The sequence below is a fragment of the Trachurus trachurus genome (assembly GCF_905171665.1).
Source record: "Trachurus trachurus genome assembly, chromosome: 2".
In the NCBI taxonomy this organism is placed as follows: domain Eukaryota; kingdom Metazoa; phylum Chordata; class Actinopteri; order Carangiformes; family Carangidae; genus Trachurus; species Trachurus trachurus.
In genome coordinates, this window is record NC_139914.1 from 13,275,801 (window position 1) to 13,295,299 (window position 19,499).

A 19,499-nucleotide genomic window follows, 5' to 3' on the forward strand; every position below is an offset into this window, starting at 1 on the left:
GGGTTTATTGGCTTTCAGTGTAATTTATGGCTTTTTAATTTCAATCCTGTCAAAGAAACAAGTCGCTGTGTGAACTGTGACACACAGGGAGGTCGACAGTCGCTCTGTTTACATCAGTTTTACAGATTTGAGGTGGTTGTTCTTTGTATTTTATTCTTCTTTATACTTTTTTACGTCTATATAATCCACATTTACTCTTTATTATTCAAACTATATTACATAAATGCATTGAAACTCAGCAAATAACTGAAAACACACTTTGCTCCTTGAGGTGTTTGGCTGACTTAAAGGGATAGTTCAACATTTTGGCAAATTGGCCCATTGCCATAATCCCTATAATCATAGCAGTAGGTTCGTTACCTTTAATTGTTGGTGCAAGCTGTTTTTAGAACGGCGGAGCAGAGCCGCGAGCTGCTCAGAGCTACGCTACGGAGGCTAATGGGATTTCTTGGTTTCCCTCATCAAATACACAATCCAACAACTCCACAACGCTCTGGTGGACAAGTTGTGACCTGCACATTCACCACACTATGAGATAATAACACAACGTTATGAGACAGAGTTGTTTTAGAGGGAAATACAGAGACTGCTTGATGAAAAACTGCCCCTGAAGGCAACGTGCATCAGCGGTTTTGCATGAATTTCCCTCTAAAACAACTCTGTGTGGTAACGTTGTGTTATTATCTCATAGCGTGGTGAATGTGCAGCTCACAACTTGTCCACCAGAGCGTTTTGGAGTTGGAGTATTTGATGAGGGAAACCAAGAAATCCCATAATGAGCCTCCGTAGCGTAGCTCTGAGCAGCTCACGGCTCTGCTCCACCGTTCTAAAAAGTAGCTTGCACCAACAAATAAAGGTAATGAACCTACTGCTATGACTATAGGGATTATGGCAATGGGCCAATTTGCAAAAAATGCTACTATCCCTTTAAATGTAAAAGATTTTACCCTTACATTTGATGTTATTATGAAAAATAATAACATTTTATGTGTAAAGAAATAGTTTTGTGATGTGGAAAATCACTATGAATGAACATTTGGACAGTTGGAGATCCCCTGCTGCAGACCGCTGCTCTGCTCGACTCCGACGGCTGTAGAGAAAACGGAGAGTTCTACTCCGACGGTCAGATATGGAGCCCGGCGCCGTGTCGCGCGTGCGTGTGCGACGCGGGGACCGTGGTGTGTGAGGACGAGGTGTGTGAGGAGCTAAGTGACTGCCGCACGGCCGTGACCCCCGAGGGCGAGTGTTGCCCCGTGTGTGTCGCCGCGGCACCGGCGCCGACTCACAGCACAGACACTAAAGCAGGTAAATGGACATTAACATTAACGCTGCTGTGCCCTCAGTTTCACACTACACACAGTTTGGCTTCTTTTCTTATTTCTACACTGTTTTACTGCACATTTTGATGCTGGAGAATAGGGATGGGAATTGATAAGATTTTTACGATTCCAATTCCATTTTCGATTCTGCTTAACGATTCGGTTCTTTATCGATTCTCATTTGGAAAAAAAAGGACAACAAACTTTGTTCACGTTTGTACTAGGGCTGCCCCCAAATAGTCGACCAAGCATTATCGACCAAAAAGTCTTTAGTTGACCTACAGTACAGGCCAAAAGTTTGGACACACCTTCTCATCCAATGTGTTTCCTTTATTCTCACTGAAGGCACCAAAACTATGAATGAACACATGTGGAATTAACAAAAAAGTGTGAAATAACTGAAAACACCTCTTTTCTTCTTTGTCTTCTCTTTCTTCTTTTCTTCTTCCTCTCCTTCTTCCTCCTCCTCCTCTATCTCTGCCTCCACCAATTCTAGTTTCTTCAAAGTAGCCACCCTTTGCTCTGATTACTGCTTTGCACACTCTTGGCATTCTCATGATGAGCTTCAAGAGGTGAACCTGACCTGAACATGGTTTTCACTTCACAGGTTGACAGCCTTGTCAGGGTTCATTAGTGGAATTTCAGTGAGAATCTACAATGTAAATAGTCATGAAAATAAAGGAAATGCATTGAGTGTGTCCAAACTTTTGGCCTGTATTGTAAATTTCAACATTTGGAGGCGTGGCTTGTCAAAATTAAGTCAAAATCAATATGATTGAACCATGTGAAAGGTTGAAGGGCTTTTAATTTGAAGGGCCACATACAGGAAGTCGTGACACTCAATCGCTGTCAGTCTTTTTTTTTTTTTTTCTCTACGGCAGGTCCCTGCGGCTGCGATATCGCTGTTTTGAGCAACTTGCCAACTTAGCACTTAGGCGACGTAGGCGATAAAATTGATAAGGGAATCGTTTGCAAAATTGGCAATACGATTCCAAGGAATTGAAACACTGGGAACCGATTCTCAACAAGAACCGGTTTTCGATTCCCATCCCTACTGGAGAATAATATCCTGCAGAAAAAAAACCCATAATGATGCACACACAGGCTCGGTGTCCACTCCACTCCACACTGACACGGCTGCTGTTCTGTTTCATGAAGATACCTGCACTGAAAATGACAAGACCTACTCCAACAATCAGATATGGAGCCCCGAGCCGTGTCGGGTGTGTGTGTGCGACACGGGGACGGTGGTGTGTGAGGAAGTGGTGTGTGAGGAGCTCGGGGACTGCCGGGCGGCTGTGACCCCCGAGGGCGAGTGTTGCCCCGTGTGCTCTGCAGCTTCTGCACCCCCTCCTCCTGAATCTGGTAACACACAATTCAAGGACTAAATGAACATGTTTTTAATGAGTTTGTATAAATGTTATATCCACATTTACATATTGATCCTGTTAGTATGGATTTTTATGTGATTTAAAAATACAGATTTTCATGTTTTGGCACCAGTAGTCACTACAATGCATCATTATGGGAACAGTGCACAGAGCTACACAGGCATGATTTCATTCCTTAGATAATAAATACAATCTTCCAATGGGATATTAATAAATATTCATATAATTATGGTTACAAAAATGCCATATTTTCCCTTTTGTGCAACAGGCTAGTCCATAAATTGATGTGCATCACTAAACTGGGTTAAAGGGATACAGTAGTTCAACATTTTTGGAAAATTGGCCCATAGTCTTATAGTCGTAGCAGTAGGTTCGTTATCTTTAATTGTCGGTGCAAGCTATTTTTAGAACGGCGGAGCAGAGCCGTGAGCTGCTCAGAGCTACGCTACGGAGGCTCATTATGGGATTTCTTGGTTTCCCTCCATCAAACTCATCAAATACACAATCCAACAACTCCACAACGCTCTGGTGGACAAGTTGTGACCTGCACATTCACCACGCTATGAGATAATAACACAACGTTACCACACATAGTTGTTTTAGAGGGAAATTCATGCAAAACCGCAGATGCGCGTTGCCTTCAGGGACAGTTTTTCATCAAACAGTCTCTGCATTTCCCTCTAAAACAACTCTGTGTGGTAACGTTGTGTTATTATCTCATAGCATGGTGAATGTGCAGGTCACAACTTGTCCACCAGAGCGTTGTGTAGTTGTTGGATTGTGTATTTGATGAGTTTGATGATGAGGGAAACCAAGAAATCCCATTAGCCTCCATATAGCGTAGCTCTGAACAGCTCACGGCTCTGCTCCGCCGTTCTAAAAATAGCTTGCACCGACAATTACAGGTAACGAACCTACTCCTAAAACTAGGGATTATGGCAATGAGCTAATTTCCCAAACTGTTGAACTATCCCTTTGAATAATGGGCTGAGCATCATCTTAGATGTGGGTGAAAAAGGATCTAGGGTCCATGAATGTGATGTTGTATCAGCAGACGAGGAACGACCCTGATGTCGGCTGCTTGTTTTCCATAAAGATTCCTGCTCAGAGGGCGGCCAGGTCTACCACAACGATCAGATATGGTACCCGGACCCGTGTCGAGTCTGCGTGTGCGACTCGGGCGCGGTGTTTTGCGAGGAGGTGGTGTGTGAGGATGTAGGTGACTGCCAGGACACCGAGGTCCCGCAGGGCGAGTGCTGCCCCGTGTGCTCGGCCACAGACCGTCACACCGGTAAACTGCTCTGTTACCTGCAGCTTTTCTCTGCGGCTGCATTCTCGGTTGTTTCGAGCCTGAAGCTGAAGCGTGTTTTCCCCTCCGACTCAGCGGCCGCTTCATCTCCTTCATCTGTGTCAAGGACGGTCTGAAGTTTTCCTCTTCAGGCCTCTCCGTCCTGTGTAAAGAAAATGTTGCTTTTTAAAAATCTGTGTCTTTGTGCTGTGAATTTCCCTTTGACTGTTTTATGTAAGTTTGCAAAGGGAATACATGGACTTTTTGGAAAATAAGCTCACTTATTTATCAAATAATGTGTATTCCTCTGGGAAATTGTAAAGCCTCCTCCATCCATGTCCTGTGTTATTGTTTTTTGCACTTTATATGCACCATGACTGTGGGTATTGTCACTTCTGCTGGTGTCTGCTGCCTGTTTCCTGACAAATGAGACTGAATATTGAAATCAAGCTGTTTCTTTGTTTAAAAACAGATGTACTGTTTAAAGCTGCTGCTGTGGGATTTTAAAGTTTGTGACTTTGGCAGCTCCATGTCATTATATTAAGAAAAAAAAACACTACTAAACACTGAAATGACTGCATTAGTTATTTGAAAAACTTTGCAAGATGCTAAAGTCACAAAAAAAAAAAAAATCTACACATGAAGCTTTGAGAAACAGGACTGTGTCTGTCCTTGTGTGTAACTGCTGAAGGTTCAGCATGCCAACGTGTGTCATTACACTGCAAAAACTCAAAATCTTACCAAGAATATTTGTCTTATTTCTAGTCAAAATGTCATTTCTAGTCAAAATAAATTTAATTATACTTAAAATAAGACTCATCACATTAAAAAGTAGCTTGTTTTTAGACACTTTTTACTTTTTTTTCCAGCAAATAAGTAGTTTTCTACTTATTTCAATTGAAAATTAGTTTGAAACAAGTGAAAACTGTCTAAAAACAAGTTAATTTTTAGGTGATGAGTCTTATTTTACGTGGACATAGATTAGTTTTGACTAAAATTGAGACATTTTGACAAGAAATAGGACAAATATTTTGAGTTTTTGCAGTGTAGCAGTTCAAGGAAAAGTTTGACATTTTGAGAGATGTGCTTTCAGTAGTAACACCATACTAAATATGAAGCTACCCTCAGCAACCAGTTAGCTTGACATAAAGACTTTTGAATAAAGACTTTTCTTATTTCTATACTGTGCAAAGCTAAGCTAATCAGCCTCTGTGGTAGCTTTGTATTTAGTGTGCACACATCTTTAAAAAATGTTAAACTTTTCCTTTAAGCTCTTCAGAAAGAAAAACCCCAGATGCTGATTTGATTTTTTGTTTCTCAAAGACACCTGCACGGAAAATGGGAAAGTCTACGCCAACAACGACATGTGGAACCCCGAGCCCTGTCGTATCTGCGTGTGCGACAACGGGACGACCGTGTGCGAGGTCGTCGTGTGCGAAGACCTCGGTGACTGCCAGGAAACCGTGACCCCCGATGGCGAGTGCTGCCCCGTGTGCTTGACTCCGGCTTCGGCATCACCTTCCGCCACCGTCGACTCCACAGCAGGTAACACTACACTACTATGATATCCACTACCATGCATTTTCACAGAGTCAGACCTAACACAAACCTCGAATTTAGCAAAATATTAGGATTCCAGGACTGATATATGGTACAAGGAAGCCAGTGAGTAAGTCCATGGGTCCAAATTTGGATTCTACATAGTGAAAAATGTAATATTTGACACCAAGATCATTCAAATAGGACAAGTCTTTGCGATTGTATTCCGAAATGCCATATTACTGTATATTCAATGGCGGCCATCTTGAAAAATGGCCGCCATGTTTAAATTTTAGGTGGCTAACGGGTTTTATCAAAAGAGCAATCCCCAAGGAGTATGTGTGCCAGTTTTGGTGCTTGTTTCCAGAAGTGAACGATTATTACAGTTATCTGCCCCACTACAAGGGAGATAGAGCCGTATCGCCCGTAATTAGCTTAGCTCAAACACTGGAAGTGTATGGGTAGTGTTAGCCTGCCTCCACCTAAAGTCATCAGAGAAACTCTTCAGCAACTCTAAACGGGCCGATCTTCATCTCAGAGCTGACAAAACTCTCCGGTAAGGCATCTTGAGCGGTCAAATGCCGCTTACGGGACGAGATCGGTCAAAACGGAGGGTTCAAGCAAAGACGCTTTATTTTGGTTCAAGCTAGCTACATCGAGGGTAGGTTAGCTTCCTATTTCAAAGTAAAAGCACAAATTCTATCATCATGGTTTTCTGTATGTAAAGAGCAACGGGTGTTTTATTTTGTAACTGTAACAAGTAACTGGAAGTGTGTTGGTCACAACGGCTAGCTTGAGTAGCGCCGAATTCGTCCGAACAAAATTGTAAACAGCTGGCATTTAGACAAATTAACGACACACTGCTGATCTAAACGGCTACTTTCTCACCTAAACATGTTTGAAATGTTGATAAAGTGATATATTTACAGAGTTTAGAGCTAAAATGAAATCATCTTCTGACTGCTGATTTTGGCTCGGGTAGCAGGCAGGCTAACACTACCCATACACTTCCAGTGTTTGAGCTAAGCTAATTACGGGCAAACGGCTCTATCTCCCTTGTTACTGCACGCACAGTTGAAAGGATGGTGTCTATCTGCTGGTCATGGACTCGGGAGTGAGGCAAGACACGAAAAAAATAAATGTTGGAGTATCCCTTTAACACATCCTCTCCGACTGTGTTGCAGCTGCAGATGGGAATAACACGGAGAGCTGCGCAGTGGAAGGAGAGACCTACCAGCACAACGACATCTGGAAACCGGCGCCCTGTAGCGTGTGCGTGTGCGACAACGGCGTGGCCATCTGCGACGAGGTGCAGTGCGAGCTGCTGCCCAACTGCGAGAAGGTCGTCACGCCCGAGGGAGAGTGCTGCCCCGTGTGCGACAGCTTCGCCAGCGCCAGCAGGGTGATTGGTGAGACAGTCCACATGCACCTGTAAACACACACACACACAACAGTGATGGCACATAATACGATTATAGATTTTCTTGGTACGATTATTGTCAGAGAAATAATCACAATAATAATCACGGTATTACGATTATCACGATTATTATGCATTAATTAATTTCACAACACTATGTATGTGTAACATCAGATATAGTCTAAATAATCACAATGCTCTATTAATAAAGGACCAATTATATTCCCCAGGGGAATTAATTGTCATCTTTACCAAATGTTTAAGTCTATTTTAATAGTTTTTTTTGTTACAAATGACACACAAACTTTTAAATTCTTACCAATTCAATGTTATATTAGGTAAATGGACCAGTATCTGTACATTTACCTTTACTTTGGTGCACATTTGTAAAGATGGTTCTGACATAATCTTTTTTGGAAAGTGACGGTATTTAGGAATCTTTGTGATTAATTAATTGTGGCGTTTAATACCACGATTAATTGTGAAAGCAAGTAATCGTGACATCCCTACACAACAGTGATGTCACATAATAGTTAATATAATATTATAGGAGAGAATATCATCTAATTAGCCTTTTTATTTCTCTTTTCCCCAAGAACTGATGGGCTTCAAGGTAAGTCATGAATCATTTTAACAGAGGTTCATTTAAGCAAAAGTGAAAACTACTGTATTGTTCGTTTTTTAATTAAAACTCATTTTGTTTCCTTTACAGGGACAGAAAGGTGAACCAGGTGATATTCCATATGTAAGTGAACTCAACAGTGGTTATCTCTAATTGCAGCTTCCAGTCGTTTGCTTTTCCTAACACCTATACATGTTTCCTCTTAGGTGGTGGGCCTTCCCGGACCTCATGGACCCCAGGTGGGTTTTTTTTTTTTACTACTTTCACTCTTGCTGTTGTGGTATAATTAAATAATCTATAAATGTAGAGTCTAATTTACATGCAGCAGGTTTTTAGAATGGCTGCAGTGCCCAATTTTGACACAAGAGGGCACCAAATGTCAAGACAAATGTGTGTTTTGTAGCCTATGTGCTTGTGGTTGAGATGCACCCTGGCCCTGCACATTTAATAAAAGATGTGTGCAATGAATTAAGAACAAAAACATCTTGGCTCGTCAAATCATTGAAATTGGATGTATTTATGATGATATTTGTCTGCATGGTTCAGGGGCCTCCTGGAGCTCAGGGCAACACTGGACCAAGAGGCTTCAAAGGCAGACGGGTAAGTCTGAATCACAGCTCACTGATGATCTAATAATAACCTGAAGAAAAACATAGATTAAAATATCCAGGGCATGCTGAGTCTCAATTTTGTACATTCTTGTGCACTGAATCCAGTTTGGCACTTGCCAGCTGTTCAAAATATGCTGTTATAGTAGGGTGATTATTTCATTTATCAATAAAAAATATTATTTTCTGCGATGATTCGATAAATATAAGGCTTATTTTCTTTGCATATACTTACCAGTAATTAATGACATTTCACATGACTGAGTTCCACCCTCCCTATTGATAGCTTTCACTGACGTCACTTCCCAGGGACCTGGCGGTCAAAAAGCAACATTCCAAAGTGGCCCCGCAATGGACTTTCTATGGACAAACAACCGAGTAATGACTTAAATCATCTGCCAGCAGCCGAGAAAGAAAGATATAAAAACAACTTTGACGTTTTGGGCACTTGTGACCCATATTCAACACCAGCTGCTGTATACGAGCTGTTTAAAATGACCAGTTCCCTGCCGAAGCTCCAGTTGGGCGATGTTTATTACCTGGTGGAGAATCCATCATCCTCCACCGCTTGCAACCAATACCTCCGGTGTTATGGCTCAACTGGTTTCTGATTAAAAGCCCCATTTTGTAGTTTTTTTATTATCTTAAAATAATGTTTCTGAACTCATTGAAGTGGTAGAGATGTACCTGTAACCAGGGATGCAAACAGCGCGCCGAAAAGCGAAACTCGCTTTTTTCATGACCAATTAGGTGACTTGTGTGAATCGTTCAGATCCGAAGAGTTTTTGTTTTTTGGGGGGGGGGGGGGGGTCTCAGCTGGGGTCAGTAAAATGTTTTTCTAACAGGCTGACAGTGACAATCACGTGAAACTGAGGCGAACTCATTCATGGTTGTCTCTGGTTATACTGATAACTGCCGACCTCCAATGTTGACGCGCGACGTATCCGCGTGGTATCCGCGTGCATTCGGTCGTTTTTCCCCGTGCATGTCCGTTGCTGTGTCAGGCAGGTGTTTCCCACGGAGCTCTGCCCCGTTTCAGAGGTGAAGGAGAGAAGTCGCCTCCGCGATGTAGAATGTGTTCAATTAAAGTGAAACTAACACATTATATAGGCCTATATGTCCATTACACACTTTTAGGCCTTAAAATGTCTTAAATTTGTTGAATTATTGTGTTCAAGACTTAAATAAGACAGCTCTTAAATTTTCGTATGCCCACCATGGGCGAGCATTTCGCTCGCATTTGCCCCTAAAAAAAAAAAAACATGTGTTAACCAGGAAAATCACAAAAAAGAAAGAGCACAACCTGCGATTGGTCAAAAACTACAAATCCCACAATCCTCTGGCCTCAACAATAACAGTAGTTGTGTAAGTAAGGGAGAGTGGAGCTGTCGGTGAAAAGAGGAAACAACGCCACGTCTGGTCCTGTTCTATGTTGTTCGTTCACACCGTCACCGTTTATTCGTTACGTCCGCGGTGTAAAAGGCCGTGACGCAAAGACGCGATTAGGCGCGAGACGCGGTAGACGCGACTTTTTTTTTTTGCGACGCAATACACCCGATTCTTTTATGGCGACGGGACCCTCGCGTCTTCGTCTATTTCATCGTGTTTGGTGGGAAGACCCAAAGGGGCTTCCCACTCAAACACGAGGAACGCTTTTTTTTTCGCGCGAGCTTTTACGCGCAACCAAACGCGAGATACGCGAGATACGCGAATTAGCGCTCGTTTTCACTCGTTTAAAAAAAAAATTTCACTACAACAATTTTTTTTTTTTTTTCTTCTTTTTCAAAGGAGGTTAAATCGAAAGCAACTGGACTTAGTTATTTACTTATTATAACTAAGTCCAGTTGCTTTCGATTTAACCTCCTTTGAAAAAAAAAAGTATAGGAAGACGTTTCACCTCTCATCCAAGAGGCTTCATCAGTTCATGTAGCATCTGACCAGGCTGGGACTGGTCCAACTATCTGGTGTGGAGACTCAGTATAAGTCCAGTTGCTTTCGATTTAACCTCCTTTGAAATACTATGACCTGGACAAATGAGAATATGCACAGGCCTACAACAACATTTCTGCTCTCACCAACCATGGTTGAGGCGATAACGTGACGCACAGTATACTGTTATGAGACACATTATGCATCCCAACTGTCTTTTTTTTTAGAGGATTTTTTTTTTAACTACTGGAAATAGACTTTTCTGTGATATTGTTAATGGTGAACCCCCCCCCCCCCCCCCCCCCCCCCACGACAATTCCTCTCTTTTTTGGTCCTGACCCGTTTGCATCCCTGTGTAACTTTCCTGTGTGGGAACACCGTCCTGGTACCGCAGCTCCGCTGAGCTCCACAGTCTGAGCTCCAGCCCACTGAGCCCAGGCTCCCTGCTCCTCTCACCCACAAACCAGAGCCCTTAGCTGGGCTGCACGGTGACCAGCTGCCCCCCCTTTACCCCCCGGAGCTTTGCTACGCACCGCTACCGACGGCAACGATGACGGCGGTCCGATAGCAGCAGGACCGGCGGCGGCGGCGGCGATGGTAACCCGGCGGGACCGCCCGCCACCGGACACCGGCAACAGCACCGCCCGCGGCGGCAGCGACACGGTAACGGGGGTCGGGACCGACCGCGGCGCGGCGAGGACGATGACCGGTGTTGTTTAGCGTATTTTCAGAGTGTTTTCCATTAGTTCGTAACTTTAACATGACAGGCTTTGTCATACTGTGCAGTATTGTGCAGACTAGTGAGAGTAGTGTGGCGCTGATGTCTGTAGATTGGAGGAACAGGTTCACTCACAGACGCATATTGGCTGCAGTAACATGTGAACTGCGGCTTTATTTGTGAATTTGTGACAAATCTGCGGACGGAAGTGCAGCACAGCTGTTGTTCGGTTCGGTAACCAGTTAAATCAGACACCAGTTGGGCCATAACACCGGTATTTTTGAAGCAGCAGGGAGCAGTGTGTGTTTTTCTGCCTTGTCCTAATCCGCGGACAGCGGGGAAGTGGATTGTTTTGACCGCCAGGGGGGCGTTCCATACGGGCCGTGACGTCACATGAAAGCTATCAATTGGCTGCTTGCCAATTAAGCATCTGCTGCTGCTGGCTAGCAACTTTTTTCTCTATAGCGACCAATTTAAAAGACTTTTCCAGACGACTACGTTACTTTTTTACGGATTAGAGTAAACAGCAGGGATTGACTTTATAAGTTAGTAGAATAATTTTCTATTTCTGTCCATTTCTTTCTTCAAATACGTGTTAATTATTGTGACGGTTAGCTTTCCTGTTGATATCTACAGTAATGAATTTACACGGCACAGAGTTCAGCTCCACGATTGGCCAATCACGTACCACGTGACTGAAATGGCGCTTCCCCATTGGCTGTTTGCCAATTTAGCCATTAATATGCTGCAAGCTAGCAACTTTTCCCCACAAACAAATGTTAATATTTTTGGACGAGCCGTGGCTACTTTGTACAACAAGAAGTTATTAATAGGTAAGAAAATCAGTTTCTAAATAATGTATAACGACACAGAGTCAGACCAGATACTTAACAGTTACAAAAACAACTTTGTGAGGAATTCTCGCGGTTCTTGTTCCTCCACTGTTGAATGAGAGTTTGGCAGTTGTTTAAGAATTAAACATTTCATGTCTTTATTTATTCAATTTATTTTAATTGTACTAATTATGACTAACGTTAATTGAAGACCTATAATTCAGTATCCCCAAAAATCTAAATATTACAAAGGACCAATAAAAAAAAAGCATTTTTAATAGGCTACAGAAATGTTGGCTTTACTTCTGGAAATTGACTTTTCCATGATATTATAATGTATTGAGATGCACCTGTATATAATTTGTTAATGGTGAGTGTCACCGCCCTAAGCACACACCCCTAACAGGTAACAGGTACTTGATTTGAATTGTAAGCATTTGCCTACTACACTTAGTCACTCAGAAAGTTAAGTAAGAAAATGACAGTAATCTGTTACTTTATAATTAGTTACCCCCAACACTGAAGTTCGACAAGTTACCACTACAGTTGCACCTCGAAGTCGTGTTGGTATTAAAAAATATTGTGACGGTATTAAAAAAGTATTAAAAGGTATTAAATTCAACTTAAGAATTTCTGTATAAACCCTGGTCTTCAATCACGTCCACAAGTTCGACCTTTGACCCCTTGTGGATAGAAATATTTTCTACTCCTTATTGTTTTCAATTCGCTTCTATTGCAGCTCAAAGAAAAAGAAGCTGAAAACACTCACCGTACAAAACACAATTAAATTATGGACATTATCTTTTTGTATGCATCATTTACAATAATCTGTTAAATTTCCTACACAAATCAGCTAAATTAATCAGTTAGAGTCGTTTATTATCGTGTACACAGCCAGATAAAGGTGTCCTCCCTCTCTCATTTCCCATTCAACCTACAGGGATTCCCAGGGCCTCCAGGATTTGACGGAGAACCCGGTGTGCCAGGAAATCCAGGTGAAGCAGGACCTCCCGGCCAAAATGCCGCACCTGGGGTGAGTTGTTTTTTTTTCTCAGTTTCAGTTTGCTTGATCATTGCAGTACCGGTAATTATATATTTTGTACATTTATCCCAATTAAATCTCTATTTAAAGGGCAACCTGGTGTCACAGATGGCTTCAGGTTTCAGTGAGAAGTCTGGCTGGGCTGGGATGGTGTCAGGGTCCAGGGTGAGTGCTGAACAGCTGTACAGATGAAATGACGTATTTTACATTTATTATTAATTTGTTGTGATGTAGCCTACACTACAGTTCAAACTACAGGGAATGAAATGTTGCTATTTCAGGGTGAAGCAGGACCACGAGGACCAGCAGGGCAGAATGGAGCACAAGTAAGTTTTGTCCATAATTAAAGTTCATTTAATTAGATTTGATGATAAACACTTAAACATTTGAAATGTCTGTAACTATTAGTCATTTTCAGAGAAATAACTCTCCCGCTTCACTATGTTAGGGTCCAAGTGGTGGTCAGGGAATCCCAGGAGACTCTGGAGATCCAGGACAAGTGGTATGAACATGTTTATTATTATTTTACACATCCAGTTGATTCTTTAAGAGTTTAATCTAAATTCACCTGTGTTGAGTTTAGAAAAAGTTGTAACACGCTCCCTGTGTTTGTCGTGTTGCAGGGTGAGCCGGGACATCGCGGACCAGATGGGCTACCGGGAAAACCTGGGCCTGATGTGAGTCAAACACAGATTCTAATATAAGTTACTGGTATTGACAACTAGTTGCATCATAATTAGAAACTTTAACTGTCTCATTTGTTGTGCATAGGGAGGATCTGGATCTCCAGGTGCCACAGGAGAACCAGGATTTTCAGGATCTGTGGTAACTAAGCATCTCTCAGTCTTCAAATCTATTGATTACAAACTATTAATCAAAACCCTTTCGCACATCAAATGCTTCTGTTTCCCATAAAATGTAAAATCTATCGTTCTTGTTTTGTTAAAGTGTAAAATGGGAACCCACACGGAAAAAACCTACAGGTTTTAATATAGGGTTGAATATATGTGACATGAAATTGGCCGTTTTTGCTAATATATATGGTGCATATGCAGCATATATGCACCATATATGCACAGATAAACTGCATATAGGTTTCATATGCGCATATATCCTCATGAGGATATATAGGATATACATACAGTATAATTATGCGCATATATGAAACCTATATGCAGTTTATCTGTGCATATATGCACCATATATATTAGCATATATGCGTATATATGAAAACGACCAATTTTATGTCACATATATTCAAACCTACAGGTTTTTTCCGTGTGGGAATTCATGATGGATTTCACTGTTTCTGGTCTTTAGGGTTCAAGAGGATTCCCAGGACTCCCAGGTCTTCCAGGACTGAAAGGTCACAAGGTCAGTCGCACATTTTTTGCCTTGATTTGACTTTTTTTTTTTTTTTTTTTAATTTCCCCTTTAATATCCAGAACTCACCTGTTTCTGTGAATGTGAATCTCTCCAACAGGGACACTCTGGTCTTCTCGGGTCGAGAGGAGAGTCTGGAGCTGTAGGAACCAAGGTACGAAGGTGTCAGCTTCTCAAATTCTCAAAAAATCCACTATGGAAATTAAATATTGGCGAACAAACCTGCATTGTTTCTGTGTGTTTGTATTTTTGCAGGGATCATCTGGTACTCCTGGTGCTATGGGTGCTCCTGGGCCCCTGGTAGGCAACACAACACACACACAGTAAAACCATCAACACAGACGTCAGTCACACACACCGTTACTGAGCCGGTTCTGTGTTTCAGGGACCAGCGGGTCAGCAGGGAGAGAGAGGCCGAGCCGGTCCAACTGGGCCTGTGGTGAGGAAATAAAACCCTCCGGTTGAGAAAGTAAAATGATGTAAAAAGATTTTGCCAGATCGAGACATTTTCCCTTTCCTCCTGTTTTAGGGAAAACGTGGAACTTCCGGACACGTCGGCAAACCAGGTCCTCTGGTAAGAACGAGTATGACAGATCAGAACATGAAATAAGACCACAGTAAAGTGTAAACCACAGAAATTGAGAATTTGTTATGTTATGTATTTAATTCCAGGGTCCACTGGGAATCCCCGGTGTGCCAGGATTCCCAGGCAGCCCAGGAATGAAGGTGAGTGTGTTTACAGCAGGGGTTCTCAACTAGTCTCACTCTGGGCTCCACATCTTCCCATGGTCATTAAGTCACGACCCACTTTTATAGAATTCAAACCAAGATTTTTTTTTTAAAGCCTTTAAAAACTCATTTAGCTCTTTATTGAGCAAAGTGCATTTCAGAGCACATGAATGAAACTGAGGAGTTACCATGACAACTGCATGTACGGAAGTGAAGAAAAAAATATCAAACTGCACAAAATGGAGACCAACAAAACGATATATTTGACTTCTAATGCATCTCTGCATTCAGAGCATGTTCACAAAAGTGAATAAATATCAAATTGCACAAAATAAAGACCCACAAAACAAAACAAGATTCACTGCATTCAGGCCACATTAATAAGAAAGTGAGGAGGAGCATTACAACTGCATGTGTTCACATGTCTCGTGCCTTTCAAAATAAGTTATTTTTCAAAATAAAAGACATGTCCAACATCAGATGTGCATTAAATATTATTTACTTTTTTGACCAGCTGTCCGCGACCCATCCAGAACGGGTCTTTTGGGTCAGGACCCACCAGTTGAGAACCACTCCTTTACAGTGTATAATGTCCTCTGGTGTGGCAGTGTTCACATTAAAGTTGTTCACATTAAAGTTGTCCACATTGACCGTGTCCTCTGGTGCAGGGTGAAGCCGGACCCACGGGGGTGAGAGGAACGCCGGGACGGCAGGGAGTCAGGGGGGACGGCGGACGCGGAGGACCAGCTGGACCAACAGGACAGCAGGTGTGTTGTACACTGCAAAAATTCAAAATCTTACCAAGAATATTTGTCTTATTTCTAGTCAAAATGTCATTTCTAGTCAAAATATATATAATTATACTTAAAAGATAAATAAGACTCATCACATTTTTAAAAAGTAGCTTGTTTTTAGACACTTTTCAAATTTTTTCAAGCAAATTTTCCACTTTAAATAAGTAGAAGAATCTGACAGTGGAGCAAGTTTTTCTTTCTTATTACAAGCACAAAAAAACTTGCTTTCACTGGCAGATTTTTCTACTTATTTCAATTGAAAATTAGTTTGAAACAAGTGAAAATGATCTAAAAACAAGTTAATTTGTACGTGATGAGTCTTATTTTAAGTGGAAAGAGATTAGTTTTGACTAGAAATTAGACATTTTGACAAGAAATAAGACAAATATTCTTGGAAATATTTTGAGTTTTTGCAGTGTAGTCAAACTCTCACTTTTGTTGTTGTAGTTTTTCTTTTCTTATATAATTATTTTATATTTTAGTTTATATTATTATATTATTATTAATTAGTTGTTGATTTAAATTTTGAACAGGGTGCAGCGGGAAATGATGGAGCTCCAGGTGCCAGAGGACAAACAGTAAGTGGAACCAATTATGGATAATTAATATGATGATTGATTGATTTTTCTTTTTTAATTATCGATTATTGATTTTTTAAATTATTGATTATAGATTAGGAGGCAGGGAAAATACTTTGTTTTTTCATCCTTCTCCTTCCCATGCATGGATAGTGTAAATTATAACCTATTGTCATTTTGTCAGTAATATACAATATGAATGGAAAATGTCCATTTATGGAACAACAAAAATGAGATGTGTGGTTGTGTTTCCTCCCCAGGGTCTAGCAGGTGTTCAGGGTCCATCAGGTCTGCTGGGCCCCCCCGGACCCCCCGGCCCCCAGGGAACTACAGGACTACCAGGACCCAAGGGCCAACTGGTACGAGCTCTTATTTAACTTGTTTAACGCAGTGGCGGCTTTAATTTTCATTTTCATTTATTTTTCATGTATTTATGTAGAAGTCAGGACAATGCACATTAATGAACATGTACCATAGTACCTGTAAATGTGCCAGATTTTCCATCTGGAGTCCTCTATCTATCTATTTTACCATCATATATTAACTCTCTAGTATCTCTTAATGCTCCTAAACTTTGGAACAGCCTGCCATTCCCAATCAGAACAGCTCCAAACTTAGTACATTTTAAATCTCTATTGAAAACCCACCTCTTCTCCCTGGCTTTTAACCCTTGACCGATTGTTTTATCATCACAGTTTTATTGTATGTTGTGCTTTTATCCAATGTTTTATCCAATGTTTATTTTATTTATTGTGCTTTTATTATTGTGTTTTTATCTGATGTTTAAACTGTAATTGAAATTGTTTTAATTGTAAAGCACTTTGGTTCAAGGTGCTATATAAATAAACCTGACCTTGACATTGACCTTAATGCAGGTTCCCATTGCACACGCTCAAAAGACTGGCTCACACTGCAGCTTCCCTCTGTCACACACCGAACTTGGAAAGACTAGTTTTTTTTTCTTACTGTTGCACCTTCAGCCTGGAACTCTATGCAAAATCATCTGAAACTTACCTCACTTTTACCAATAGGGCGATTTAAATCCACAATTACATCATATTTTACCTCTAACTGCTCCTGCTGTTAACTACACTTATGTATTCCAGTTATGCTTATGTATGTTTGTTATATATGTATGTATGTCTCAATTGTTTTGTCTTCTGTCTTTATATGTTCTGTGCTTCATCTCGGCTAGATTGTAAATGAGGTTGCTCCTCAATATATCTCTGAGTTTAAATAAAGGTTATGAAATGAAATGTGTATAATGCTGTTAATGTGTTGCAGGGCGACCTCGGCGTTTCCGGATTCAAAGGAGAAGCTGGACACAAGGGAGAGAGAGTGAGTCCCAGTTGGTTTATTGCCTTAAATATTTCAACCGTTTTCTTTATGTTTTTACTGATTATTATTGATTGATTGGTGTGATGTTAGGGAGACCATGGCACTCAGGGTCCATTGGGCCCAATGGGAGAGGATGGGAAGCGTGGACCACGAGGTGACGGTGGGTCCATTGGGCCTCCAGGACCTCCAGGAGAGACAGTCAGTCAATTATTGATTAAATTAAATTATAATTAATAAAAACTATTGAACATTTCTTTCATTTTTCTTCATCAAACCGTTGATTTTTAAAGAAATGTCCTTCATCCGTTGTAGGGAGCTCCAGGAAATCGAGGTTTCCCCGGTGCTGATGGTTTACCAGGCCAGAAGGTGAGTTCAGTTCAGGTCACTTCCAAAGAGCAGAATGCTTGGCAGTATGGCATCATGTGACATCTATATCGAGTTTAAACAAGAGTTTAAGTTAGAAAAGTATTTATTGTGTTCAAACCAAAAGTATAGACAGGCCATCTGCCACTTTAGAGTAAACAATACAAGAATACCAAAAGTTATTGGAAGGTATAAAGGACTCGATACAGAAATACAGTCTGATAAAACAAAAGTTATTAAGCTCTGTGCTTTTCTGAAATGTTGTTCTTCCTCTGTTTAAGTGATAGTTTTTGCTCTGTCCTGGTCAGAGATGTATGTATGTACAAAGTATGTACAGTACAGCCCCACTGCCTCTTGCTATGTCTGATTATTTGTACTGTTTAAGTAAAGAATGAAACTATATCTTGTTAACTACACTGCAAAAACTCAAAATCTCCCAGAGAATATTATATTTGTCTTATTTCTTGTCAAAATGTCTAATTTCTAGTCAAAACTCATCTCTTTCCACTTAAAATAAGACTCATCATCTAAAAATGAACTTGTTTTTAGATCATTTTCACTTGTTTCTAACAAATTTTCACTTGAAATAAGTAGAAAAATCAAAGAAATAAGAAATAAGAAAGAAAAACTTGCTCCACTGTCAGATTTTTCTACTTATTTCAAGTGAAAATTTGCTTGAAAGAAGTAAAAAGTGTCTAAAAACAAGCTACTTTTTATGTGATGAGTCTTATTTTAAAGAGCATATTGCAGGTTAGACCCCCCTTTAAACCAATGCTTCGAAAAATAATGTAGGAACAAGTTTTTATCAAAATTATATTTATAAATACACTATTTAGGCTTTCGGAGCCGTTTTTGTGAGAAAAACGTACTTCCGCATCGAAAACCGCTTGACCGGAAGTGACGTAGGGGGAGGGAGACCAGTCGATTTGAACAATAGAAAAACAGGATTCTGGTGCTGGTTCTGACCCCGAGGAAACTTTAAATGTGTATAATTACAAATATGACGGACCACAACCGTATAACTACGAGTCCATTGTGCACATTAGAGAGCAGAGAGAGACCTGGGGGAGAATTAATGGCCAGAGGAGAGAGAAATTGAGCTGTGGTGTCAGGACAGTCAGTGGAGAGTTGGTCAGAGACCGGTGGCTTAGCAATACGCATTAGCTACGGATATAAATACTGCGCTCACATCACAACATTGTACAGAAGATTAGTACTATCATGTATCATAAATGATAGTTTAAAAACTAGTATTTATTATCTGATACAGGTCGGGGTACTACTTACCAATGACAGAAACTAAAGAGCTTGTTTACGTCATGTCTCATACTCGTTAATATCCGTGCACACTACGGGAGCACTTTACCGTCACCGTCCGTGAGAGAGAGAGAGAAGGGCGAGATAAACACTGTCCTAAATACACCTATTACTTACATGCACTGCAGACAGGAGTATGGACCTCTCCAGGCCAGCAGACAGGAGTACGTTTGAGGCAGACATAGTTTATTACTCTGAGTTCTATTTTATGACTTTCTACTGAATGTTTATTACTGATATCGTGATAGTGTTGTAAAGGTGCAGTATATTGAAAGAAAGTTATTCCTA

At 40.9% G+C, this 19,499-nt stretch overlaps 1 protein-coding gene across 1 annotated transcript in view; it reads left to right on the forward strand.

The window, feature by feature from the left end:
* Positions 1–6,676: 6,676 nt before the first annotated feature.
* The window catches only part of col5a2b (collagen, type V, alpha 2b), a gene marked incomplete at both ends in the record, with an annotated part of 40,000 nt that continues 27,177 nt past the window's right edge, over positions 6,677–19,499 (forward strand). Inside the window, 22 exons of the mRNA XM_083988237.1 lie at positions 6,677–6,684; positions 6,807–6,946; positions 7,554–7,570; positions 7,670–7,702; positions 7,786–7,818; positions 8,126–8,179; positions 12,608–12,700; positions 12,800–12,874; positions 12,956–13,035; positions 13,158–13,211; positions 13,333–13,386; positions 13,481–13,499; positions 14,030–14,083; positions 14,193–14,246; positions 14,348–14,392; positions 14,622–14,666; positions 14,765–14,818; positions 15,490–15,588; positions 16,454–16,552; positions 17,478–17,531; positions 17,622–17,729; positions 17,844–17,897. Coding sequence (XP_083844363.1) covers positions 6,677–6,684; positions 6,807–6,946; positions 7,554–7,570; positions 7,670–7,702; positions 7,786–7,818; positions 8,126–8,179; positions 12,608–12,700; positions 12,800–12,874; positions 12,956–13,035; positions 13,158–13,211; positions 13,333–13,386; positions 13,481–13,499; positions 14,030–14,083; positions 14,193–14,246; positions 14,348–14,392; positions 14,622–14,666; positions 14,765–14,818; positions 15,490–15,588; positions 16,454–16,552; positions 17,478–17,531; positions 17,622–17,729; positions 17,844–17,897 — 1,326 coding nt within the window. The remainder of the gene's footprint in view (positions 6,685–6,806; positions 6,947–7,553; positions 7,571–7,669; positions 7,703–7,785; positions 7,819–8,125; positions 8,180–12,607; positions 12,701–12,799; positions 12,875–12,955; positions 13,036–13,157; positions 13,212–13,332; positions 13,387–13,480; positions 13,500–14,029; positions 14,084–14,192; positions 14,247–14,347; positions 14,393–14,621; positions 14,667–14,764; positions 14,819–15,489; positions 15,589–16,453; positions 16,553–17,477; positions 17,532–17,621; positions 17,730–17,843; positions 17,898–19,499) is intronic.